A 26435-nucleotide genomic window follows, 5' to 3' on the forward strand; every position below is an offset into this window, starting at 1 on the left:
CTGATCACCGGGCTGTAGGGGCTCCGGGAGCGGCGCCAGCTGCTGCTGCTGTAGGGGCTGGGGGACACGTCGCCGCCGCGCTCGTAGGAACTGTGGCGGCTGTAGCTGGGGGAGCGGCGGCGGCTGTAGGGGCTCGGGGAGCGGGCCAGCCGCCGCGAGTAGGGGCTGCTGCCACCTCCCGCCGGACTGGGAGACTTGCGGCTCCGCAGGCTCTGCGAGGCCCGGTGGGACACCGGGCTGTCGTCCCGGCCTCCCAGCGGGCTCAGGGACCGCTGCCGCCGCCTGTAGGCCTTGGGCTCGGTCTTGTCCTCCCGATAGGCCTTGGGCGGCTCCTTATAGGCCGAAGGCGGTTCTTTGGACGATTTAGTCCGGCTCCGATGGGCCTTCGGGTCTCGGTCCTTACGGCTGCTGCTGCTGCTGGACGTTGCCGAGGCGCTTTTCCGCCGGCCGCCGCTGCTGCTGCTGCTGCCGCTCTTGGCGGCCTCGGCCCGCTCCTCGCCGCCGTGGCCGTGGCGGCTGCGGGACTTGGAGGCCTCGCCGCCGCCGCGCTGCCCGTCCCGCCGTCGGTGCTCGCGGTGGCGATCTTTGCTGCGGCCGCTGCTGCTGCGGCGGTCCCGGCGGGGCCTGCGCTCCGACCCCTCCCCGCGACGCTGGGTGCCGGAGGAGGAGGCCGGACTCCCGCCGCTGCCCCCCGTTCCCCCGGCAGCCGTCGCCGCCGTTGCCGCGCTGGCCCCCCCCAGCAGCAGCCCCTGCTCGGACTGGGAGCTTACATCCTCGTACTCCACCAGCGGGGTCACACCCCCGCCGCTACTAGCACCGCCACCGCCGTCCTGCTGCGGCTGGGGCAGCGAGAAGACCCGACGCTTCTCCGCCTCCTGCCCGGCGCGGGGTCCGCGGCGCCGCTTCTGCCGCCCTCCTGCGCGCCTCTTGCCTCTCGCCAGCCGCTTGACCTCCAGAGGGGGGCCCGGGCTGAAGCAAGAGGAGGAGGCCGCGGCGGCGGCGGCTGCGGCGGCGGCCGTGCCGGGAGCAGCCAGGAAGAGCAGAGGCGGCGGGGGCGGCGGCGGTTGCAGGAGCTGCGGCTGCAGGAGCGGCAACAGCAGCGGCGGCTGCTGAGGGGACAGGAATCGCCTCCGTTTGCGGCGTTCCTCCAACTTCTTCTCCGCCCAGCTCAAGCCCCCGCCTCCCCCCAGCGCCGTGTCCGAGCTGCTCGGCATCGCCTAGAGCCCGCCGCAGAGCGCGGCGCGGGTGCGGCCTCCTCCCGGGTCAGATCCTGGCCATCTCCCCCGCCGGAAACGGGAACGGCGGCAGCAACGGCGGAGGGACACCGAGCACCAGGGCCGTCCGGGAGATGCGCCACGATAATCCGGATCGGGACTTGGGTCCCTGGGTTCCAGGTCACAGTGGGGTACGTAGCGGCCTCCGGGCCCGAGGGCAGCCGGACTCCGGGCGGAGGAGCTCCCGATCGCTCTCGTCGTCCTGGCTTCAGCCGCAAAAACACCAGATGCGCCGGGCGCTGACCTGCGGGGGAGTCCGGAGTCCTCCAAGTGCCCCCCAGGGGTGGGGGGAGCGGCCTCGGCTGCGCTCTCGGCTCCGGTAGCGCAACGCGGAAGTACCACCTTCGTCGCCGCTTCACTTCATCGCGCCCTGACGTTGGGTGCGAGTTCAGGGGAGGGGAGTGGGCGAGACAACAACACGCCTCCGCCGCCTCCTCCTCCTCCTCAGCGTCGACGTCGTCCTCCTGTAGTGGCGGCGACACACGACGGGCGCCTAGGAAGTGGCCTGGGCCTGACAACAACTCCCGGCCTAAGGCCTCGCGCACTCTGCGGCCCGCAGGGACGGTCGGCGGGGCGGGGCGAGGCGGGGGCGACCCGGCTGCGGCTCACGGTTGGGGCAGCGAGTGTGCGGGGCTGGGCGGGGGGCTGTTTCCGGGGAGATGGGGGCGGGGGGGGCGTTTCTGAGTCTGAGGCGGTGGGTAGGGGCCCTGACTTTCTTCTTCCTCCGCCGCCGCGAGCAGCGGTGGCGGTGCTGCCCTTTCCCTTCGCTCCCCCCCTCCACGAGGAGGCTCCTGGAGTGCGCGGCCGGCCCGGCTCGCTCCTCCCCTTCCCTCTCCGCTCTTCGTCAGGAGGAGGGAGGACGACGGGACTTGCTGGTTGGGCCCTAACCTCCGCAACCCCTCCTTCTAGCCTCGCTCTTTCGGCCTTTCCCCTCGGCCCTGACGCAAGGCCGGGGGCGCGCACGCATGTCGCGCTCCGAGAAAGCCGAAGGTGACTGGTGTCAGGGGCAAAGGAGGCGGGAACAAAGTTACCGCGCACGGACGTGCTCGCTTCCGCCAAGCGGCTGGCTCCGGGCCGGAAGTGACGTAAGTAGAGACAGCTTCACGTCCGGTGAGGGTGGGCCTCTGTGTGAAGAAGGGTTAAAGAAAGAAGATTCATGTGCCGCCCACTGCTGTCGCTGGAGAATCGCAGTAATGGCACGTTGGTCGTGCCTGTTGCTTGCATCCAACGCGCGCTGCCGGCTCCGGATCACCGCAGGCGCCGTACCGCCTGCCTGTTGAAAGGTCATGGCGAGAGCGAGAATCTGAAGACTCAGGAATACGCCCTTAATGGCTTTTTGGGCCGGGTAGCCACCCCGTCGTCTACCCTCAGCCAAGCCCGGGAGTTGGAACAGCTGCGAGAAGGGAAGAGAGGGCGCCCTGCAAAAGAGGGTGGAGGTGGCATTAGCTTAAACTATGTCATGTACTCCCAAGTTCCAGGCCCCGTGTTAACATAAAAACAGTTGTAAATCAGAGTCTGGAGTTTTCATTCCAGTGCTGAAGTTAAAATAACAAATAAGAGGAATAATGAAACGTCACGAGGGTCTCAGAATTATTACCAACGGCCTTGAAGTCAAAACACCTTGCTCAAATGAGAATTGTCATCTTGTCACTTCACCCTCTTTCACCTTAACTATCTAAATCTGTGGGTCTGCAGAACATAACCATTTAGTGATCTCAGGTCTCACTTTTTGCATTACCAGCCTTGTCTTTCAGTTATGTCCTGGGCACTTAAGACAATGAGATTAAAACTTAAATGACTTACTGTTTTTTGGGTTTTTTTAATTGACGTATACAGTTGATTCAAACTGTTGTGATAGTTAATGGTGTATAGCAAAGTGAATCCGGTATACATATATCCATTCTTTTTAAGAATTCTTTTTCCACATAGGTGTTTACAAAGTATTGAGTAGAGTTCCCTGTGCTATATCTTACTGGCTTTTATTATAGTTGCAAAGAAAAGCTGAGTACTGTGTTGTGGCCACATGTAGTCACCCCTTTTCAAGTTTATTTGTTCAGTCCATCAGTTTGTTCTTGGTTCTTAAGCACTTGATATCCGTCTTTAATTCATGCTTTAGTGTAAATAATTTTAATTGATTTGACATCCTCTAACACTGTATCTAAGTCTGGATTCATCTAAGATAAAATCAGACTTTCCTAAAAGAAAGTACAAAAGGTGTTGGCTGAAGGGTAGGTGATCTTGAAATCAGTTCATTTCCCAGGAGACCACACAGTAGGACCTACCATGCAGCTAGAAGGATGTGATAAGTGCATTGGGAAACTGAATAGTAAGAAGCAAGGCGCCTAAAAAACGTTTCTCCGTGGCAGTATTGCTGAATGAATTTCTTGCAGCCTAAACTAGCTGGCAAGCAGCTTTTTCCAAAAACTAGGATCAGGCTGCGCTATCATCCTACTTTGAAGGGCCTGGAATAATAGAACAAGGAGAGCAAAACAGGTTTATCTAGCAGTTCCTCACATGCAACAAATTTCATGTAAGAATACCATCTTCTATTCTGTACTTGCAAAGAAAACTCTTTCCATAGAAAACGAGTAGCATACAATCTAAGTTGCAAACAGAAAACATGTACTAAAATATTTTTAGTATTGTTCTGCCACCCTGTATGTTTCTACAAAGATTCCATCTTGGGCAGGGATTGGGGTGGGGGGAAATGGGGAGAAGACCAAGAAGTGAGGCACCTTGAGCTCCCCAAAGAGAGCTACTCTCATGCTTTGAAATACTAATAATTAACAGGGTTCAAACTCCCCAAAAATGAGAAAAGACCTTTAAATTACAAATCATATGTTTCTATAAGCTTGTCTACTTACCTTCATTGTAAAGAGACTTTCAATTGCCACCTGAGACTATATTTTAGCCTTTTACTGTTTGTGTGTTATGTCATATTGTCTACTGGTTTTTAGAAGAGAGAAAAGGAGGTGGTAAGTTTTCTTTTGTTTGTTTTCTTTGTTTAATAGCTCATATCATACCATATCAACTGTTCTTAAAGTATAGCCTGAGACTACAACTTTTTCAATGAATCATGCAGTCAAAACTATTTTCATAATAAGACATGATTTGTCCTTATTCTTCTCATTTTTTCACAGATCTACCGTGGAGTTTTCCAGAGGCAACGTGACATGTGATGATTGTGTCATATGTTTTCTAGAATGTTCTAAAGTATTAGGTTTCTGAAATGTGTGAACATTTGAAATATCTGCCTAACTCAGTGAAACAATATTTTCCAACTGAATAATGGATGATGTTACAAAATCATGAGTTAAAGATTCATTCAAAGTGCAGAACAGACTGATGTGCTTTAATGTAACAGTACAAAAAGTTAATTGATATGATTTCAGATCTCAATTTATAATAAACCTTTAAGAAACTACTGTGGAGGGGCTTCCCTGGTGGCTCAGATGGTAAAGAAACTACTGTGGAGTTTTGGTGTAGTATCAAAGAATAACCATAATTATCTAGAAAAGCTATTAAAATACTCCCTCACTTTTCCAACAGTGTATCATATTCATACTTTTCTATCATAACGTATTGCAACAAATTCAACCCTACTAAACCAGTCCAAAAAATCTGTAGAAAGGTAAAACATGGACCCTCTAACAGTTTTTATTTTATAAAGATAGTTTCTTTCATTTAAATATGTTAGTTGTGTTAATACTTGATGAAGTTATCTTAAGTGAATAAAATAATTTTTTCGGCCACAAAGAGTGGCTTGAGGGATCCTAGTTCTTTGACCAAGGATCCAGTCCAGGCCCTTGACAGTGAAAGTGTGGAGTCCCAAGCACTGTACTGCCAGGGAATTACCTAAATGAATATTTTTAAATTGTCTCTATTTTTATTTCTAATATCAATAGATATAACTCATATAAACTAAAGCTTTTTTATGGTGCTCAAATTTTTTTTTAAAGTGTAAAGGGATCTTCAGACCAAAACCTTTGAGAGATGTTACACAAAACCGTTAAAATTCCACTTCTTCCATTCATGCTTCTGATGGTATGAACACTTCACAGGTCATGCACTGTAATTCCAGCATCTTCCTTGTAACTAAGAATTTCTGCAGTATCTTTCAACATTGCTCCTCCTTTAGAGAGGTTGGATGTTTAACTTTCAGTTAGGTTTTTCTTAGTCTTGAAAAACTTAAACTCTCCTTATTTCAGCCCACTATCCTTTATCATAAAGAAGAATATCAAGCTTAGTATTGTTAAAAGAGAGAAAAGCAAAGCCAAAACAATAAAACTTTTCAATTCAATAATAAAATCAAATATTGACTAGTATCTACCGAACACTTTCTGTGTGTCAGGCTTTGTCCTATGTGCTTTATATTTATTTTCTCATTTAATTCTCTCAACTGCCTCTAAGGGGCTTCCCAAGTGGCACAGGGTAAAGAATCCACCTGCCAATGCAAGAGACATGGGTTCAGTCCCTGGCAGGAAAGATCCCATGCAGTAGGAAATGGTAATCTGCTCCAGTATTCTTGCCTGGAAAATTTCATGGACAGAAAATCGTGGCAGGCTACTGTCCATGGGGTTTCAAAGAGTCCCATGCAACTAAGCATGCACACTCACACCTGCGTTTAAAAATAGAATAACCATAGTCCTCAGCTTGCCTGGAGTAGTCCTTGCTTGTGCCACTTGTACAAGCATGATTATTAATAATATCCCCCTTCCAATATGGGGCTTCCCTGGTGGCTCAGATGGTAAAGCGTCTGCCTGCAATGTGGGAGAACAGGGTTCAATCCCTGGGTCAGGAAGACCCTCTGGAGAAGGAAATGACAACCCACTCTAGTACTCTTGTCTGGAAAATTCCATGGATGGAGGAGTCTGCTAGGCTACAGTCCATGATATCTCAAAGAGTTGAACATGACTGAGCAGCTTCACTCACTCCAGAATATAAATTTTTCAAGTTTGGACACAAATTATCTGATCACCTTTCCTGTAAAAAGTACTATCAGCAGTTTACAAATTAGGAAACCAAGGCATGGAGAGATTGAGTGTCTTGCCTAAAGTATACTGCTAGTTAATGTGGATCTGGGATCCTAAAGAATAATGAACTGTTCCATAATGATATCAGTGCTCTTAGATTTATGTTGATCCTGACTATAGTAATATATTCCAGAGAATAAGAAAATAACACACAAAATCTTATGATAAAATTTTAAGTTCGGTTTCAGTAGTAGAACACTAGGTGATAGATGTGTTCTTCCCACCCTCATGTTTTACACAGTTCAGAGGCCCACAGTTGCTATCAACACTTTGCAGAAAAGCAATGCTGCTTTTGTCTCTCTGTGTGTGTGTGTGTGTGTGTGTGTGTGTGTGTGTGTGTGCATGTGTTGGGGGTGGAAGGGGAGCAGTTCTTGCTGGTTCTATAAAGCTGAAGGATGCCTATTTGTAAAACAGGACTTGTGGGTGAAACTAAGAGGCCTTCCTGATCAGGGTTCTCCCTGATCATAAGGAAGGAACACTAGTTTTAATGGCTGTATAAGTGTGCCTGGCTTAAAACAACATCTCCCAGCACTTCTTGCAGATGGAGGATGTGACCATACTATACAGTCTTGGCCAATAAAATCTAAGTGGAAGTTGTTGGATGAGATTTCTGAGAATGCTTTCTTAAAATGGAAGGCCAATGTAGCTGACCTTGCCTTTTATTTTTCTTTACAACTGGATCTCAAATGCAATACTGGAGCTTGGGCAACCATCTTGCAACTACAAAGGAACAAGCACATGTTAAGGATGGCTGGGTTAAGGAAAGAGAGCAAGACCTGACTCTCTGAGGACATTGTCAGTTCAGTTCAGTTCAGTTGCTTAGTTGTGTCCAACTCTTTGCGACCCCATGGACTACAGCACGCCAGGCCTCCCTGTCCATCACCAACTACCAGAGCTTACTCAAACTCATGTCCATTGAGTCGGAGATGCCATCCAACCATTTCATCCTCTGTTGTCCCCTTCTCCTCCGACCCTCAAATTTTCTCAGCATCAGGGTCTGTTCCAATGAGTTAGTTCTTCACATCAGGTGACCACAATATTGCAACTTCAGCTTCAGCATCGGTCCTTCCAATGAATATTCAGAATTTATTTCCTTATGATTGACTGGTTTGATGTCCTTGCAGTCCAAGGGACTCTCAAGAGTCTTCTCCAACACCACAGTTCAAAAGCATCAATTCTTCAGTGCTCAGTTTTCTTTATGGTCCAATTCTCACATCCATACATGACTACTGGAAAAACCATAGCTTTGACTAGACGGACCACTGTCAGCAAAGTAATGTCTCTGCTTTTTAATATGCTGTCTAGGTTTCCCATAGCTTTTCTTCCAAGGAGCAAGCATCTTTTAATTTCATGGCTGCAGTCACATTCTGCAGTGATTTTGGAGCCCAAGAAACTAAAGTCTGTCACTATTTCCATTGTTTCCCCATCTATTTGCCATGAAGTGATGGGACCGGATTCCATGATCTTAGTTTTCTGAATGTTGAGTTTTAAGCCAACTTTTTCACTCTCCTCTTTCACTTCCATCAAGAGGCTCTCATTCCTCTTTGCTTTCTGCAATAAGGGTGGTATCATCTGCATATCTGAGGTTATTGATATTTGTCCTGGCAATCTTGATTCCAGTTTGTGCTTCATCCAACCCAGCACTTCACATGATGTACTCTGCATATAAGTTAAACAAGCAGGGTGACAATATACAGCCTTGACGTACTCCTTTCCCGATTTGGAATCAGTCTGTTGTTCCATGTCCAGTTTTACCAGTTGCTTCTTGACCTGCATACAGATTTCTCAGAAGGCAAGTCAGGTGGTCTGGTATTCCCATCTCTTTAAGAATTTTCCATAGTTTGTTGTGATCTGCACAGTGAAAGGCTTTGGCGTAGTCAATAAAGCAGAAGTAGATGTTTTTCTGGAACTCTCTTGCTTTTTCAATGATCCACCAGATGTTGGCAATTTGATCTCTGGTCCCTCTGCCTTTTCTAAGTCCAGCTTGAACATCTGGAAGTTCACAGTTCACATACTATTGAAGCCTGGCTTAGAGAATTTTGAGCATTATTTTGCTAGCATGTGAGATGAGTACAGTTGTGCAGTAATTTGAAGATCCTTTGTCTTTGCCTTTCTTTAGGGTTGGAATGAAAACTGACCTTTTCCAGTCCTGTGGCCACTGCTGAGTTTTCCAAATTTGCTGGTGTATTGAGTGCAGCACTTTCACAGCATCATCTCTTAGGATTTGAAATAGCTCAACTGGAATTTCATCACCTCCACTAATTTTGTTCATCGTGATGCTTTCTAAAGCCCACTTGAGTTCACATCCAGGATGTCTGACTCTAGGTGAGTGATCACACCATCGTGGTTATCTGGATCATGAAGATCTTTTTTGTATCATTCTGTGTATTCTTGCTACCTCTTCTTAATATCTTCTGCTTTTGTTAGGTCCATACCATTTCTGTCCTTTTTTGTGCCCATCTTTGCATGAAATGTTCCTTGGTATCTCTAATTTTCTTGAAGATATCTCTGGTCTTTCCCATTCTATTGCTTTCCTTATTTCTTTGCATTGGTGACTGAAGAAGGCTTTCTTATCTCTCCTTGCTATTCTTTGGAACTCTGCATTCAAATGGGTATATCTTTCTTTTTCTCCTTTGCCTTTAGCTTCTCTTATTTTTTCAGCTATTTGTAAGGCCTCTTCAGACACCATTTTGCCCTTTTGCATTTCTTTCTCTTGGGGATGGTCTTGATCACTGCCTACAATACAATGTCACAAACCTCCATCCATAGTTCTTCAGACACTCTATCATATCTAATCCCTTGAATCTGTTCATCACTTTCACTGTGTAATCATAAGAGATTTGATTTAGGTCATACTGAATGGTCTACTGGTTTTCCCTACTTTCTTCAATTTAAGTCTGAATTTGGCAATAAGTAGTTCATGATCTGAGTCACCACCAGTTCCCAGTCTTGTTTTTGCTGACTGTGTATTGTTTCTCCATCTTTGGTTGCAAAGAATATAATCAATCTGATTTTGGTGTTGACCATCCGGTGATGTCCATGTGTAGAGTCTTCTCCTGTGTTGTTGGAAGAGGGTGTTTGCTATGACCAGTGTGTTCTCTTGGCAAAACTCTATTAGCCTTTCACCCGCTTTGTTTTGTACTGCAAGGCCAAAGTTGCCTGTTCTCCAGGTATCTCTTGACTTCTTATTTTTGGATCTGCCAGATCAACCCTGGACCAATGAAGACATAAAACTGGTAATATGATTATGCCACTATTTTTTCCAATTTCATTACAGATAAACTAAATTCCTAAATATTACAAGGGCATCCCTGATGGCTCAGATCATAAGGAATCTGGCTGCAGTGCAGTAGACCCCAGTTTGATCCCTGGGTCACAATGATCCTGTTGAGAAAGGAATGGCAAGCCACTTCAGTATTCTTACCTGGAGAATTCCATGGACAGAGGAGCTTGGTTGGCTACAGTCCATGGGGTCACACAGAGTCGGACATGACTGAGCATGCACACACTCATAAATATTGCAATGTGAGCCCCATGCTCCCATTCCACTTCAGTGGTGGGTATCATTAATGACAGCATTCTTTCCTGCTCATCCTAAACATAGCCTCAGAATCCATCTCACCATAAGTGTCTAAAACCCACATCACCCAGCAGCTCAGGCTTGAGAAGCACATGGGCCAAGTGTGCTTCAGCAACTAACTGTGGTTCACCAGAAAGGCAAATGATCATGCAGTGCTTATTCCCAATGAGAGGATTCTGAGGCTACTGTGTCTCCTTTCTTAAAGAGACCAGCATCCTTTTCTCTGGCCCCAGGGCCAGATTTTGGGCACCCCAGATTATGGGGACCCTCACTTGACTATGCTGTACCCCTCAGTCTCTTTCTGTGAGGGTAAAGCCTTTCCTTCATGTCTATCACCACTCTGGGCTTTCCCGTACTTTCAAACTGAGGTGCCTTCCCAGGAGTGGAATCAAAGGAAAGGGAAGAGTTAGGGGGAGACTTTGGGGTCTCTACCAGGGTTTTGGGGATTAAGTCCTCATTCACTCTGAAAGGAACTGGCAACACAGAGGGAGTGGGGACAGGGAGTTTTGGGAAACTGGATGGAGGGAAGGTGAAGTTCAGTGATACTCCTGATTATAATCCCCACATCACTCATCACTTTGTTCTTAAATAAAGCATGGGACATAGACATACACAAAGCAATATATACCAGAATAAAAGAAAATATAACACAGGACTTCCCTTGTGGTCCAGTGGTTAAGACCTCCTGCTTCTACTGCAGGGGGCATAGATTTAATCCCTAGTTGGGAACTAAGATCCTGCATGCTGTGTGGCAAAGCCAAAAAATTTTTTTAAAAAGAAAGAAAAGAAAATACAACATGAAATTTGCAATAAAACTTAAGATCAATGTCACTAGTGAAACTCTGAAGCAATGTGTCACTCCCAAGCTCATCTATTACCTCTGAATCAGAAATGATACCAGTAATGAAATTATTTTCCGTGCTTGTTCTGAAGCAATTTTTCCTATTTGGAGCATTGGTTGGTCAAAAAACTCAGGATTCACAGCCTGACACAAAACTACACGTTAGTTATTGTGTATCAGTTATGCCTTAGTTATAGAGTCAGATGAATACATTGAATTATGTCAAGATTTAAAGGATATGTAATTTACTGGAATCAATATTTTGTTAATGTTTAATTTCAAAAGAATACTTATATACCCTTAGGAGATAGATATTCAGGAATATTTGGAAGTATGACTACAGAACAATACTTTAAATTTCTAATTACATCAACTAAGACCCAGGCAGGCGATGAGGGTTCTATCCCTGGGTCAGGAAGGTCCCCTGGAGAAGGAAATGGCAACCCAAACCAGTATTCTTGCCTGGGAAATCCCATGGACAGAGAAGACTGGGCTGCATTTCGTGGGGTTGCAAAGAGTCGGACACAATTTAGCGACTAAACAAAAAACAAAACAAAAAAAAAAGGAAATTCACATAAACACAATGAGATATCACTTTAAAAACACCAGGATGGGCGCTCTTTCCTCCCTGTTTCCAAGAAAAGAAGGAACAATTGTTGTGCCCGAAAGGGCCGCGGCTACATGCAGCTTGTTCACTGCACTAACTGTGCCCGATGCGTGCCTGAGATAGGCCAGTAAGAAGCCAGTCTTTCAGAGCATCTTAGAGGCCCGTCAGGGACACTTCTGAAGCCAGTGTTTTCAATGCCTATGTGCTTTCCAAGCTGTGTGTGAAACTACATTACTGCGTGAGCTGTGCCACTCACAGTAAGATAGTTAGGAATCCTTCTGCGGAAGCCAGAAAGGACTGCACACCTCCACCTCCGTTTAGACCTGCGGGTGCTGCCCCACGTCCTCCACCTTGTAAAGAGGCAAGTCCTTAAAGGCTGAAGAAATACTGTTCTCTGAAAAGACAATAAAATGGAAAATATACTTTGAAAAAAACAAAACAGAGTGACTACAATCAATAGACAAGTTTTGGAAAACAGCACCAGACTGCTGTATACTGAGACTTCTGCTTAAAACTCTTCAGTTGCTTGCAGCTGCATCCCAACTGCATCTAGGAAAAAGTGCTAACGCCATCAGAGGTTCACATTACCCTGAATGATTCGAGTCCCACTTATAGTTCCACACTTATCTTTCTATGTCTGCTCAAACTCAGCCCTTTAGTCATCTGGAACTTCTTTTCAGTTCTTTGAAAGTCCTGTTCATCTCTCAATGCTGGGTCTTCACACGGGCTTGGTCCCACTATGTAGAACACTTACCCCACTTCCCATCTCCCAACTAGGTCTAATTTTTACATTTTCAAACATAAATTTACATATTCAAATATCATTTGAACTTTTCTCTGACACCCCCCACCACTACCATCACTAAGGTTAGATTAAATTTTCCTTTTTTATGTTCCCAATGTCCTTCTTCATCAAGCATGTACTACAGTCTTCTCTTTCCTGGCCTGTATCCTTCAATAGACTGTAGATTGTAGCATGATAGAAGCAATGTCTATTCATCGTCATATCTACCCTCCCACGATATTTGGTACCTGCAAGTTTCTTAATGAATAGTGGAAGAATTAATGAATAGATTTTTTTTAAAAAGATCTTTTGATGTGGACCATTTTAAAATCTTTATTGAATTTGTTACAACATTGCTTCTCTTTTATGTTGTTTTTTTTGGTTTTTTTGGCCCCTGAGGCATGTAGGATATTAGCTTCTTGATCAGGGATCACACCCACACCCCTTGCTATTGGAAGATGAAGTCTTAACCCTTGGACTGCTAGGGAAATCCTTAATGAATGGATTGATTTTGCTGATTCATCAATTAAAATACTTCTGTTGAAAGTAACAACTACTCTAACAGTCTTAAAGGAATTTATTGGAAGGGTAAAAAGGTCTCATGAATTGACAAGAAGTTGTAATACCAGTCTTGAAAAATAGGTAAAGAGCTGGGTAACTCCAGCAGCCAAGAAGCTGGAAAATGTTAGCAACGAATAGCCCAGTAGACTGAGAGGGACACAGTCACCTTTTTTTATACGACCCTGTTGCTGCCTCTTTAGGATTCCACCTCAAATTCTCTTGGAGATAATTTCCCCACTGCTGGGAATTGCCCCTTCATCTTTGTGTCACTTGATCAAGATTTACATTTCGGGAGAAGAGATCATTGGCTAATGATCATGTGCCATGCCCAGGCTGTTGAAGATGAGGAATATCAGGTCAGGGCCTGTCACACATCCAGAGAGGGAATGAGGGCATGCCTCTCACCAGGACAGTGGGGAATTCCCTCACACAGGAAGACGGGTTGGATACAGTGAAGCTAAGAAAGTACAGCTGTCTGCTACAGCTGTCTAGAACTAAAGCAAAATATGTGTTTCCACACAGAACTGTTTGTTTTGGTGCCATGTGTGTATTTAGGGCCTCTAGAGTAGCTTAGTAAGTAATAAAAACACATGAATTGAGTGTGATGTTTTTAGAGAAACATAATCTTTATCCTGTAGTCAAGTGGAATATTCAGTAATTCAGATATGGTTGTGCGAGAAGTTTTACTTAATGAAGTGTTCAGTTAAGGATAGAAAGAGAAATTACAAAATGAACATTTGAAACATCAACTGGAAAGCACTTAAAGTACTTTTAGTTGCACCAGGCAAAAGTTATATGGGGCTCCCATCTCAATTACAGCACAGAATTCTACCTTTCTGTGAAAATAGCAATCAACCTAGAAATCTAAAAGGCTTTGAAAATCACTCAATAAATTTTTAAATGTCTGTAGGAGTCTTGAGGAAACCGTGTGGTAATTAATGTTTGTCAATAATGCAACAGGAATTCGGAGTCGTATAGACAAGATGAAGGGTTTTTCTCAGATATGGAAGAAATAAACCATCTAAGAAAAAAAATGTCCATTGTAAAACTTGAAAAACCAGAAGTGAAAAAGAAACATGCATCCACACAAAACCCTGCACATCATTGTTTATGCAGCTTTATTCATAATTCTCAAAATTTGGAAGCAACCAAGATGCTCTTCAATGAGTAAGTGGATTAATTGTGGTACATACAGACAATGGAATATTACCCAGCAATAAAAAAGAATTGAATTACCAAGTCACACACACACACACACACACACACACACACACACAAACCATACAGGGAACTTAGGTACATATTGCTAAGTGAAAGAAGTCAATTTGAAAAGGCTCACAATACTTATTTCAACTATATGACATTCTGGAAAAGGCAAAACCAGAAATAGTAAAAAGACTAGGGGTTCAGAGCAAGGGAGGGATTCATAGGTGAAGCAAAAAGATATTTTTAAGGAAGTGAAATTTGTTTTATATGATATTGTAAAGGTGGATACCTGTCATTAGACATTTGTCAGAATCCATAGAATGTACAACATGAAGAGTAAACCCTAATATAAACATTAGTTGGTTTTTAGTTAATAAAAATGTATCAATATTGGCTCATTAATTGTAACAAATATACTGCACTAATATAAGATGTTAATAGAAGAAACTGGGCATGGGGTATATATGAGAACTTTCAGCTCAAGTTTCCTACAACTGCTTTTTTTTTTAAGTAGGTTAATTTTTTCAAGACTGACGCATGTACAATTATAATTTTGAAATACTATAAACTTCTTAACCACATTTCCAAATTAATAAAGACTGGTATTTTCTTCACAAGTGGTAGGTGAAATGCTCACTAAGGAATAAAATGAAGTAGATGGACATAAATACGCAAGTAACTATTCACTGTCTATACATTAGCCAGCCTCCAAGATGATCCCCCATGATTTTCATCTCCTTTTATTGTTGTTTTATGCCCCTAAATTTTGTGGTATTTTTTATGCAGTAATAGACAATGGGTACACTGACTTTCAATGAGGATTCAATCAATGGATGCACATCAAGAAGTAAAAATCTTGAGGATAAATTAACAACTTTGGATTTACAGGACTTTGGAGAGGTTGTGACTTAGATATAGGAAGTTTACAGAAGGAAGGAATCATTCTGTAATGATTTCAAGGTCTATAGGGAACCAACCGCTCCTGCGCACTTCCTGGCAGCTAAGAGGTCACACCTGGGTGGGTGGTCGTGTGTAATATATATATATTACACATATAGTATATTATATGCATTAATATATTATATATTATACTACATATAATATGAGTATATTATATAATAGTATATTATAAAAAATAGTATATTGTATATATATATTACATATATAGTGACAAATGTATAACGCCTATTAAGCACCATACAAAATAAAACTAAAACAAGTTTTTCGCAAAAACAGAAGTCCTCCTACCTCTTTGAAATCAGCCTCTACCTTCAACAGTCCCAGGCAACTAGCTGTAAATTAATTTTCATGTTGTAGAATTTCTGATGAATTGAATCATACATAGGGTATGTGGTTTTTGCTTCTCTTGCTTAGCATAATGTTTCTGAGATTCATCGAGTTGTAGCTTGTATCAGTAATTCATTTCCTTTTCTTGCTGAGCAGTACTCCATTGTATGGATATACCACGTGTCACCTGTGGTTGGACATTCCAGTTGTTTGCAGTTTGGGAGTACTATGAATAAGATTCTGGGTTCATTTCCCTGGTGGCTCAAGCTGTCATGAATCTGCCTGCAATGTGGGAGATCTGGGTTCAATCCCTGGCTCAGGAAGATCCCCTGGAGAAGGAAATGGCAACCCACTCCAGTATTGTTGCCTGGAGAACTCCATGGACGGAGGAGCCTGGCAGGCTACAGTCCATGGGGTCTCAAAGAGTCGGACACGACCGAGCAACTAACACACACACACGCAAGGTTCATGTAGCCGCCTCTGAAGTATCATACACAATAGCGCTGCTGTCCTGAAAAGATCCCCTGTGCTTCACCCTATTCAACCATTTCTTGCTCCCCTTAAACCTCTGGCAATTGCTACAGTTTTACTTTTCCAGGTTATAATTGAAATTATACAGTACTTAGTCTTTTCAGACAGGCATCTTTCACTTAGCAATGTGTATTTAAAATCGATCTGCGTCTTCTCATGGCTCAATAGCTCTTTTCTTTTTATCACTGAAAAATATTCCACTGCACAGATGTACCACAGTTTGGTTGTCCTTTCACCTATTGAAGGATATCTTGTTTGTTCCCAGTTTGGGGTGATTATGAACAAAGCTGATGATACCGTCATTTGTGTGCAGGTTTCTGTGTAGACATAAAATTTCAGTTCAGTTGGGTAAATACTTGGGAGTGCAACTGCTGAATCATATGGTAAGATTATGTCTAGACCATTTTTAACTTTGTAAGAAACTGCCACAGTGTACCATTTTCCATTCCCATTAGTAATAAATGAGAGTTCCTATTCTCTACATCCTCTCCAGCAACACACCCGACAATAGATATGCAGCGTTATCTCGTTGTTTTATTTATTTATCTATTTATCATTGGCTGTGCTGGGTCTTCATTGCTGTGTGGGCTTTTCTCTTGTAGTGACAAGCAGGGGCTTCCTCTCTAGTTGCGGTGCTCAGGCTTCACACTGCAGTGGGATACCTTGTTGTATAGCACGGCTTCGAGGGGCTCAACAGCACTGGGGCTCAGGCGTTATGGCTCAATAGCTGCGGCACATGGGCCTAGCTGTTCTGTGGCATGTGGGATCTTCCCAGATCAGGGATCAAACCCGTGTCTCCTGCACTGACAGATTCTTTATTACTGAGCCACTAAGGAAGCCCTCATTGTAGTTTTAATTTGAAGTTCCCTAGTGACAAATGCTATGGAGCATTTTTCATATGCTTATTTGATATGTGTGTATCTTCTTTGATGTGTTCTTTTTATATCCGTTGCCCATTTTTAAAAATTTGATTGTTTTCTTATTGTTGAGCTGTAAGATTCTTGGTGTATTGGTGATACAAATCCTTTTCAATTATGAATTTTGTAAATATTTTTTTGCCTGTCTGAGTCTGGTCTTTTGGTCTTGTTTAGTCGCTTAAATATTTACAAAAACAATATTCTGTAAAAATTTTTTTTTGGTCTGAGTCTGGCCTTTTGATTCTCTTTCACAGAACAGACATATTCAATTTTTATAAAGGACAATTTATCAAGTTTTTCTTTTAGGGACATGCTTTTGTTGTATATAAACATTTATCACCAAACTTAAGGTCATCTATATTTTCTCATTTGTTGCCACTAGAAATTTTGTAGCTTTGGATTTTAAAGCTAGGTCCATGACCCATTTTTATTTAATTTTCATGAAAGGTGTGCAGAGGTGTTTTTTTTTTTAATATTCCATTTTCTTTCAGTTCATTGCTAGTATTTAGAAATAGTTATGCCTTAATGACAATTTTGTGTCCTTCAAAGAATTTGTTCATTTCATCTGACTTGTGGAATTTATTGGCATAAAGTTCTTCAAAATTTTACTTTACATCTTTCAATGTGTGCTGTGATCTCTCCTCTTTCAACCCTGTTATTTTAAATTTATCCTGTCTCTTTTCATTTTTTATCTGTTTAGCTAGTAGCTTGTCATTTTTCTTCATCATTTACAGAGTTAACTTTTAGTTTTCATTTTTGTTTCTCCACTTTCTACTTCATTGACTTCTGCTTTTATCTTTACTAGTTCTTTCCTCTAGCTTACTTTGGGTTTAATTTACTCTTTGTTTACTAGCTTCTTAAAGACAAAGCATAGATTATTGATTTTAGATCTTATTTTTTTCTTCACAGAATTTTTTAAATTGAAGAATAGTTGATATACAATGTTGTATTAGTTTCAGGTGTATGACAAATTGATTCAGTTATTCAATATCTTTTTTAAAAAAAATACAGATTAATGCAGGTAATTAGGCTCTGATCATATACCTTTTGGGCTTCCCAGGTGGTACAGTGGTAAAGAATCCACTTGAGAAGCAGGAGACCTGGCTTCGATCCCTGGGTTGGGAAGATACCCTGGAGAAGGAGACAGCAACCCACTCTAGTATTCTTGCCTGGGAAATCCCGTGGACAGAGGAGCCTAGCAGGCCTACAGTCCATGGAGTCGCAAAAAGTCAGACATGACTTAGTGACTAAAAAATATGTATCTTTTGATTACTGGCTTCTAATTTAATTCCATTATGGTCAAATAACATGCTCACTATGATTTCCATATACATAAATTTATTCAATTTTATCTTGTGGTTCAATATATGGCCTATTTTACTGATTACTCTAGTCAGCTTAAAAAATATGTATTCTTCTGTTGTTGGGGGTAGTGTTCTTTAATAAGAAAAAAGTGTTCTATAGGTGACAACAGGTCAGTTAAATTTTCTTATAGTTCTATATGCTTACATATCTGCTACTTAATCTATCAGTTACAGAGCTGAGTGAAATCTACTGCAATTGTGGATTTTTCATTTCTTTTTTAAATCTACCAACTTTTGCTTCATATATTTTGAAATGCTGTTTTTAATTGCCTACACGTTGAGAAATTATATCTTCCTGATGAGTTTAACCCCCACTCTTTTTTGTCATACTGAGTTTTTCTCCCGGCTAGTGAGGTTATATTTTCACCTTCTCTTGTCTAGTAATTTTGACTAGAAGTTGAGTATTTTGAATGTTATGGTTCTGAATATTTTAATTTTTTATAAAACATTTATTTATTTGGCTGTACTGGATCTTAGTTGCAGCATGGGGTATCTAGTTCCCTGACCAGGTATCAAGTCAGGGCTCATTGCATTGGGAGCGCAGAATCTTAGCCGCAAGACCACTAGGGAAGTCCCTTGAATATTTGGACATTTTTGTCTCATTTAATGAGTATTAAAGTTGCTTGTCAGGTAATTTAGTTACTTGGGGATCAGCTTGATCATATCAAGACCTACTTGTAAGCTTTGTTATGGTAGATTTTAAATAACTTTTATTGTAATGCTTATTTAAACCCAACTAATAAGGCATACGCTTTTGGTTCTCTATTGAATGTCACAGGTTTTTGTTTTTTTTTATGTTTTCTTCACTCTAGTTAGTAGGAGATCAATTGTCTCTTAGCCCTGTGTGAGCTCTAAGATTTGTTTAGCTCATAGATCCTAGTTTTTGTTCTTTACCCAGCCTCGTATAGTTTCATTTTACATACATTTAGATTATTATTCTGCCAAATAATCAAGGAAATCCCTAGGCAGAGTTTCAGATCTCCTTCTTTACATATCCCCCTTCTCCTTGGTGTTTCACCCCACAAATTGCAGCCACCTCAGTCTTCCAAGTCCTTATTTCTGGATTCCTGGCTCATCAACACAGTGAGATCTCCCAGTGATGTATGGATTTCTTCTCCTGATATGATTGTCCAGAAGTTGCCCCCAAAGGAATGCTGCCACAATCAAAAGGTATACCTTATTGGTTTCCTTTCTAAAAGAAAGGCTGAAAATAAATGACTTTGGATATTTATTTCAAATGTTTTGTCCAGTTTTCTAGTTATTTATAGCAGATGGCAAGCTCCATACCAGTAACCCCATCACAAGTGGAAGAAGAAGTCTATTACCTCATTTTAAATATGAATAAAGATGTCCCTAATGGTCCAGTGGTTAAGACTCCACACTTCCAGTGCAGGGTACGTAGGTTCAATCCCTGATTGGGCAACTAAGATCTTACGTGCCATGTGGCCAAAACTATAAAATAAATAAATGTGAATGAATCAGCAGACATCTGAGGGCAATAGAACATAAGGTATACTTCAAATTTTAGAATGTAATATGAATGCTATAACATTGAATATACATGTATAAGGTGAAAGTGTTGGTCGCCTAGTCATGTCCAACTCTTTTGCAGCCCCATGGGCTGTAGACTGCCAAGTTCCTCTGTCCATGGGATTTTTCAGGCAAGAAAACTGGAGTGGGTTGCCATTTCCTTCTCCAGGGGATCTTCTGGAACGCTGGTCTCCTGCATGGGAGGCAGATTCTTTACCATCTAAGCCACCGTGAAGTCACTTTGTTAGGGTTGCTATAACAAATTACCACAAACTGATGACTTAAAACAACAGAAATTTTATTATTTTACTTCTTTATTTTTTGGTCATACTGTGCAGCATGCGGGATCTTAGTTCCCCGACCAGGGATTGAACCTATGCCGCCTGCATTCGGAGCACTGAGTCTTAACCCCTGAACTCCCAGGGTAGTCCTCAGCAGGAATTTTTTGGTCACACAGTTCTGAAGGCTAGAAATCCAAGGTCTAGAATGCCAGCAGGGTTGGTTCATTCTGAGGGTTGTGAGGGAGAATCTTTTCCATGTCTCTCCGTTAGCTTTTGGAGGGTTACCAGCAATCTGTGGCATTCCCTGGTTTTGCTGCATCACCCCAATCTCTGCCTTTATCTTGATGCGGCATTCTCCTTGTATATACATCTGTTTCCAAATTTCCCCCCTTTTGAGAACATCAGTCATGTTGGATTAGGGACCCACCCTACTTTGGTATGATCTCATCTTAACTAATTATATCTGCAATCACCCTATTTCCATATAAGGCCACATTCTGAGGTACTAGGGATTAGGACGTCAGCATAAGAATTTTAGTGGGGTGGGGGGACACGATTCAACCCATAGCAATAATTAAGATGCTGCTGCCAAAAATATGTGAGGTAGAAAGGGAACAGAAGAGACAGAAGAAAATGTGGAAAAAACTAATATCCTGGTATCACAGAACAGGAAGATAGCAGTGAGATATTGACAGAAGTTTATAAAACATGAAATAGGAGTTTTGGTATATTATTTAAAAGTTATAAAGATAACCAATAGCATGATTAGCAAACTAAGCAAGAAGCAAAGCAAGCAACTTAAATGAGAAACAGGGTTAGGGTTTTGGTGCTTGTGTTTGCCTGGAAGATGTGCAGAGAATTTTGGCTGGCTAGTCAGTGCTTGCCGCATCTGAAGAATAAAGCCAATCAATTAGATTTGGTTAATTTATGGGAAAGGGGCCATATTTGCCATGCATTGGGTTAGCGTCCCCCTGAACTTCATGTCCACCTAGAATCTCAGAGAGAGATCTTGTTTGGAAAAAGTGTCTTTGCAAATGTAATTCATAAAGTTGTCCTGGATTATGGTAAGCCCTAAATCAAATGGCTGATGTTCTTACAAGAAGGGGAGGTTTGGCCCAAGAGAGAAGACACATGGAGGGCAGAAGGCCACATGAAGCTACAGAGAGAAATGTGAGTGATACAGCTACCAACCAAGGAATGTCAGGAATTGCTGGGAACCGCCGGATACTCAGAAGAGGCAAGAATGGATTCTTCCTTAGAGCTTTCAGGGGGAGCATGGCCCTGCTAACACCCTGCTTCCAGACTTCCAGCCTCTAGGACAGTGAGTGTCCATTTAGGTTTTGTGCTTCCTGGTTCATGGTGATTTCTTAAGGCAGCCCTAGGAAATTAAAATGTGCCCCCTCTGACTTTTTCAGGAGGCTAAATATTTGGAATTTTTAAATGTCACATCTTACAACCTTTTTCATATTGGTTATTTTTGTTTGGTTTTGAACTCACTGCTATTCAAACCAAATACATCTATGGTCAGATCTAGCCTCCAGGCCATCCACTTGCAAGCTCTGCAATAGAGAAACTAAATACAGTGTAAGAATATGACTAACAGAAAGGAGAAGGGAGGTAAGTGAACTGAGATGAAGTATAAATGTGCTCAATACTCTCCTGTCAGAGCAGGAAGGAAAAAGAAAACATCTAAAATGGATTAATAAAATAATGAGAAAATGGTTCAAAGTAATTGTGTCTGGAAAATGGTACAGGGCTGGGGCAGGTGAATGTTGCCTTGTGTTATAGCTTCTTTTATATTCTTTAGTTCTGAAAGGTAGGTAGATGGGCATTACTCTTAGTTTTGCCAGGAAGTTGCTCTCGAGGGTGAGGAACTACATTTTTCTGCCAAAAATAATTGGAAGAGGGCAAGAGCTGAGAAAAGTTTGAAGGAGTAGCACAAGGTATTGCCTGTCCCTGGAGAAAAATAGGTCTTAATACCTTTCAAAGAAGAGGCAGAAAGTATGAGTTTCCACACTTTTCATGTTTCCTAGAATTTATGAAGATCATGATCATCCTTAATCCTGAATCTGCCTTAAACCATAGAAATGAAGCCATTTAGTTTCATGGCGTCATATTTTACAGTATCAAGAAACTAAAAAGAATGTATTCTGGTGACTTCATTTTAAAATCACCTATACAAACCCATGAAAGTGGTTCATATTTCACGGAGGTACCTGTGCCCCTCTAAGTGGGAATGTACATACTAAATTATACAATTAGGCATAACATCTGACATGACTAATGACTTTAAATGATAAACCAAAGAAACCCAACCATAGAGCTTGCACAAGGGGAAAATCATCTCTAAAACTACACCCAGTTTATCTTGAAATTCTTGTTTTTATAAAACTCTGCTGACACATTAGCAGCATGTATCAGTACTTATATGAAGGGCACAAATTGAATTTATTTATTTAGGTAGTTCTCTAGATGTTTAGGTTGCTTCTAAGAGCAACATAAGGACATTAAAATTGGATTAAACTTGAAAAACAGGTTTATTGTATGTCACTTTCTTCCCTCTAGTACACTTAGATTGGCCAATAGCTAGACTATCTCCCTCAATCTCTTCTCCACACTAGTCCCCAGGGATCTTACTCAAAGGCATATCTGCTTAAGGCCTTCCCCTAACCTAAATCCTTTAATGGATCTCATTGCCTTCATGACAGATTGAAGGTTTTCCTTCTTCTAATCTCTGGACACTTTTCTAGCCTCACATCCCAATCTGTCCTAATGTGGTCCTTGCTGGTCTTTGAACCAGAGTTCCTGGGTGTGGTTCCTTCCTTTTTCAATCCTCTTTCCCATGGCTTACTCTTGTGTACATCCCATGTACTCACGAAAATTCAACTTAAGTCTCCTCTCCTCCAATGAGGACCTTCTTCATCCCTCCAAGACTGGGATGTATATTATCTTGGGTATTTCCATTGCATGTCATTGAATAATTCATCCTAACTTGGTGTCTTCACTCATTGTCTTCTGACCCTAATTCCCCTAGATGATTTTTTTTTTCTTTGAAGGTTTGCTAGACCTTTAACACACAGGTAAAATGCATGGGTGCATGCTCAGTTATGTCTGACGCTTTGCCACAGTATGGACTGTATAGCCCCCTGGCTCCTCTTTCCATGAGATTTTCCAGGCAAGAATAGTAGAGTGAGTTGCCATGCCTTTCTCCAGGGGATCTTCCCCACCTAGGGATCAAACCAGAGTCTCCTGCATCTCCTGTATTGTAGGTGGATTCTTCACCCACTGAGCCATCAGGGAAGCCCCTAATTCCCCTAGTGAACTTGTAATCTTATGACCAGAAAGTTGGTTTTAATGAGAAAGCTTCTCCTTTTGTTTGCAAATAATGACTTTTGTTCTCAATTCATTTATAAAACTGACAAATTCCGAGCCAGATGAACAATCAAGCTCCTGACTGTTCTGCCTAAACTTACTCTCAAATCTCTTTACATTCAATTGCCCTGTCCCCACCCCCGACAAGTGGTGTCTCAGGGAAACACCAAATCAAATAAAATTAAGCAGGGGGGGGGGGGTGGGGACGACAAAACTTCTACTAAAAAAAGAGGATTGTCCTCCCATAGACTAATTCACTCATAACCAACTACTCAAACTTTGTCTTGAGTGACTTGAATGTTAGTTTCCTGAAAGTTTTAATTATATTCCCTTTCCTTAGCATATTGCATAAAATAGTAGGTTATTATAAATATCACTAAGTACTTATTGCTGATAATTTTTTAAAAAGCTTGATTTCTGTTCATCTCTAGAGTTATTAGCAGAAAGTTATTGCATGAGATTATGTTGCACAAAATTTTAATTTTGAATGACAGAATTCATGAAACTTAAGTAGTTTGTCCCATTTTATGAAAAATCATAAAGCAGTTGATAAGAATCTATAAATTCCAATCCAGATGAAACCAGAAATGCTGCAGAATATTTTTTCTTGATACTATTTTCTCTGAAAACTCTAGATGCTTAAAGGTCTTCTATTAAACAAAATTCTTCAAAATCTAAAGAAAATTCAAACAGCCCATATTTCAGGAAAGGTAGAATTGGCCGGCATCTGAAAGAAATGTTTAGGCCATATGACATTGACTTTCTTCTGAAATATTTTCCAAAATAAGGACTATTTGCTGCTTTCTCTTTTTCTTCTGATATTCACATCAGATTCAAAAGAGAAATTTTAAATATCAGTTAAGTAAAACTTAAGCTGTCATTTCTGCATGGTTTTTAAATCCAAAAATCCCATTCATACCTACAGTCCACTGAGCATCCTGCTGACAGTACTTACAGATAATAACTCAATTAACTATTTTCAGAACACCCCGGTGAGGCAGGCATTACAATCACCCACATTAAGCAAATGTAGAAATAGAATATCAAAGAAATTAGATAATTTTCTCAACATCATGTAACTAGCAAGGAGCAGAAATCTTAAGTGGTATATCTCCTTAAAGGAGAAGGGGTAAAATGAGAATTTGTCTACAGAACACATAATAGTTTTGAAACATTTTTTTTCACAGCTGTTCATGAAAGGACAGCTGGTTAATACCTCACAGGATAATTTGAAGTCAAAACTTACGACTTTTCATCCCCTGGTCGCTGAAACTGAAAGGTAAACAAATAATTACTCCAGAAAGCCCAGGAACTTTTTTTTTCCCCAAGCATTGATGACAGAGACTGTTGAGTCCTACCGTATCCAGGGAAGGCACCATCCTAGATGCAAAGATGTGTTTCTTCTCTGATGGCACAATTTATCATTTAAATTTTTTGTGGTTGTGCTAGATCTTCGTTGCTGTGCGGGCTTTCTCCAGTTGCGGTGAGCGGGGCCTACTGTTCCTTCTGGTCTTGGACACTTCTCACTGCTGTGGCTTTTGCTGCAGAACAGACTCTAGGCACACAGGCTCCAGTAGATATGGCACGTGAACTCAGTAGTTGTGGCAAACAAGCTTAGTTGCTCTGCAGTGTGTGGGATCTTTCCAGACCAGGGATCGAACCCGTGTCCCCTGCGTTAGCAGGCAGATTCTTTACCACTGAGACACAAGCGAAGTCCAACAGCACAGTTCTTCATCTTTTGACGGAAACTTTATCTGAAATTCCACCATTCCAGAGTGTAATATATTTGAGACTCTTTTTCCTTATCACTAAAGGTGGCCTTGGAGAAAGCTCATGGAGCTGCTTACATCAGTAGTCGCCCACCATTCAGCTCCCCAGGAGGAGAGCCCATGTTGATCATCACTGGATCTTTTGGCACTGCCACCGTCTTCTGGTTTAAGATGAGGGGAATAAGTGTGGAGATGCAGAACACCTGTTTGCCTCTCTCTTGGTGAGGAGGCCCTGGGTTTCCAAGACACCGGCCTCAGTCTAACACTTGGATGACCTTCTCATTCCTTCCAGCACTCACTTCTTGGGGTAATAACATCAGTGAATAAGTGCCACTTTCTGTTACCATAGCCCTTACGGTGTCCATATCATTCACAGGAAAAGTCTTCAGTTATGAAATGGTTCATCTCTGGTATATGCTCCTGAGAAATACCAGGCTTCTTCTTTTTTAAATTTAATTAATTAATTTTTGGCTGTGCCAACCCATGTGGGATCTTAGTTCCCTGACCAAGAACCAAACCTGCACCCCTGCATTGGAAGCCCAGAGTCTTAACCACTGGACCACCAGAGAAGCCCCTGTTAGACTTCTCTAAGAGCTCTGCCTATGTCCCTTCACGTGACTCCCATATCGCCTTACTCAGAGAGTTTGAAGTCTTGCTAAATAATAACCCTATTTTTAAGAGAGTCTTGATTTCACTCTGTGTTTACATGAAGTACAGAAAATTAACAGTTCACTTCTCATTTTCATGATTAAATTCTACTCATACTGCCTGGAGGGTCTTTGCTGAGTTAATCTCCCCATCTTGCGTTCTTTTCCTCGGAACTCAGATCTGAAAGAGGTTTGCTGTCAGTGGGAGCTGCCTGGCTTGGACTCTAAAAGTCTGATAGGCAGCTGCATCCACGGGATTAGAGATCATGATACCTGAGCCTGTTCTTTGGCAGAGGGAACACAAAGGTGGGTTTTGACAAGTCAGAGCTTGTGTGGTCTCAGTGATAGTAGCTCTCCTGCTGCGTTGGACTAGCCCATGAGAGGCATCCCCTGAAAGTTGTTTGGAAGAATGGGTCTTATATTTTCTGCTTCAACAGATCGCAATTCAAGAGGAATAACTTCCTTCAAAACAAACATTTTTTTGGAGTGCTTCTAAAACTGTACTTGTCAACTGCTTTCCCAGTACCTTTTACTTTATAAAGTCAATGTTGTTAAACAAACACTTTACCCTTTATAATATCTGCCCCCGTGTCTAATTTTAACTCACTTTCATGCTGGAGTCCTCTCTCTTAGCATTTTTTTTTCCTCCCCTCCCCCTCTCTTAGCATTTTAAAATTCAGTCTTCAGATGAAATCTCGAGGGATGTGTGATAGAGTGGAAACAGTAAGATGCTGAATCAGAGGAACTGAGGCTCTACCATTTGCATTTTCATTTACTCTCTCTTAGCCTCAGTTTCCCCATCTGTGAAATGGCAAGAATGCTAGATGCCTCACCTATTGTTACAAAGTTCT

General features: G+C 42.2%; 2 protein-coding genes and 1 pseudogene across 3 annotated transcripts in view; 2 read left to right on the forward strand and 1 right to left on the reverse strand.

The window, feature by feature from the left end:
• CDK13 (cyclin dependent kinase 13) overlaps positions 1–1357 on the reverse strand; it is a 122596-nt gene extending 121239 nt beyond the window's left edge. For both annotated transcript variants that reach the window (XM_065938553.1, XM_065938552.1), the window contains exon 1: positions 1–1357. In XM_065938553.1, coding sequence (XP_065794625.1) covers positions 1–1214 — 1214 coding nt within the window. In that variant the 5' untranslated portion in view covers positions 1215–1357.
• LOC136170327 (uncharacterized) lies at positions 1349–17972 on the forward strand. The gene is made up of 5 exons (XM_065938484.1): positions 1349–1593; positions 1667–1884; positions 2184–2359; positions 8427–8632; positions 17682–17972. Exons 1-4 carry the CDS (start codon positions 1349–1351, stop codon positions 8442–8444), a joined length of 657 nt encoding a protein of 218 aa, XP_065794556.1. The 3' UTR covers positions 8445–8632; positions 17682–17972.
• Positions 10779–25162, forward strand: LOC136170328 (small ribosomal subunit protein eS26 pseudogene; annotated as a pseudogene).
• The last annotated feature ends 1273 nt before the right edge of the window (positions 25163–26435 follow it).

The sequence above is a fragment of the Muntiacus reevesi genome, chromosome 6, assembly GCF_963930625.1.
Source record: "Muntiacus reevesi chromosome 6, mMunRee1.1, whole genome shotgun sequence".
Taxonomy (NCBI): domain Eukaryota; kingdom Metazoa; phylum Chordata; class Mammalia; order Artiodactyla; family Cervidae; genus Muntiacus; species Muntiacus reevesi.

What these genes read in the sequence shown, in the direction of transcription:
- LOC136170327 (XM_065938484.1), top strand. Translation starts at nt 1,349, where the DNA reads ATGCGCCACGATAATCCGGATCGGGACTTGGGTCCCTGGGTTCCAGGT. An exon ending in CGGCTGCGCTCTCGGCTCCG is followed by an intron (nt 1,594 to 1,666) that starts GTAGCGCAACGC and finishes GTGCGAGTTCAG; the next exon opens with GGGAGGGGAGTGGGCGAGAC. An exon ending in CGACCCGGCTGCGGCTCACG is followed by an intron (nt 1,885 to 2,183) that starts GTTGGGGCAGCG and finishes CCCTCCTTCTAG; the next exon opens with CCTCGCTCTTTCGGCCTTTC.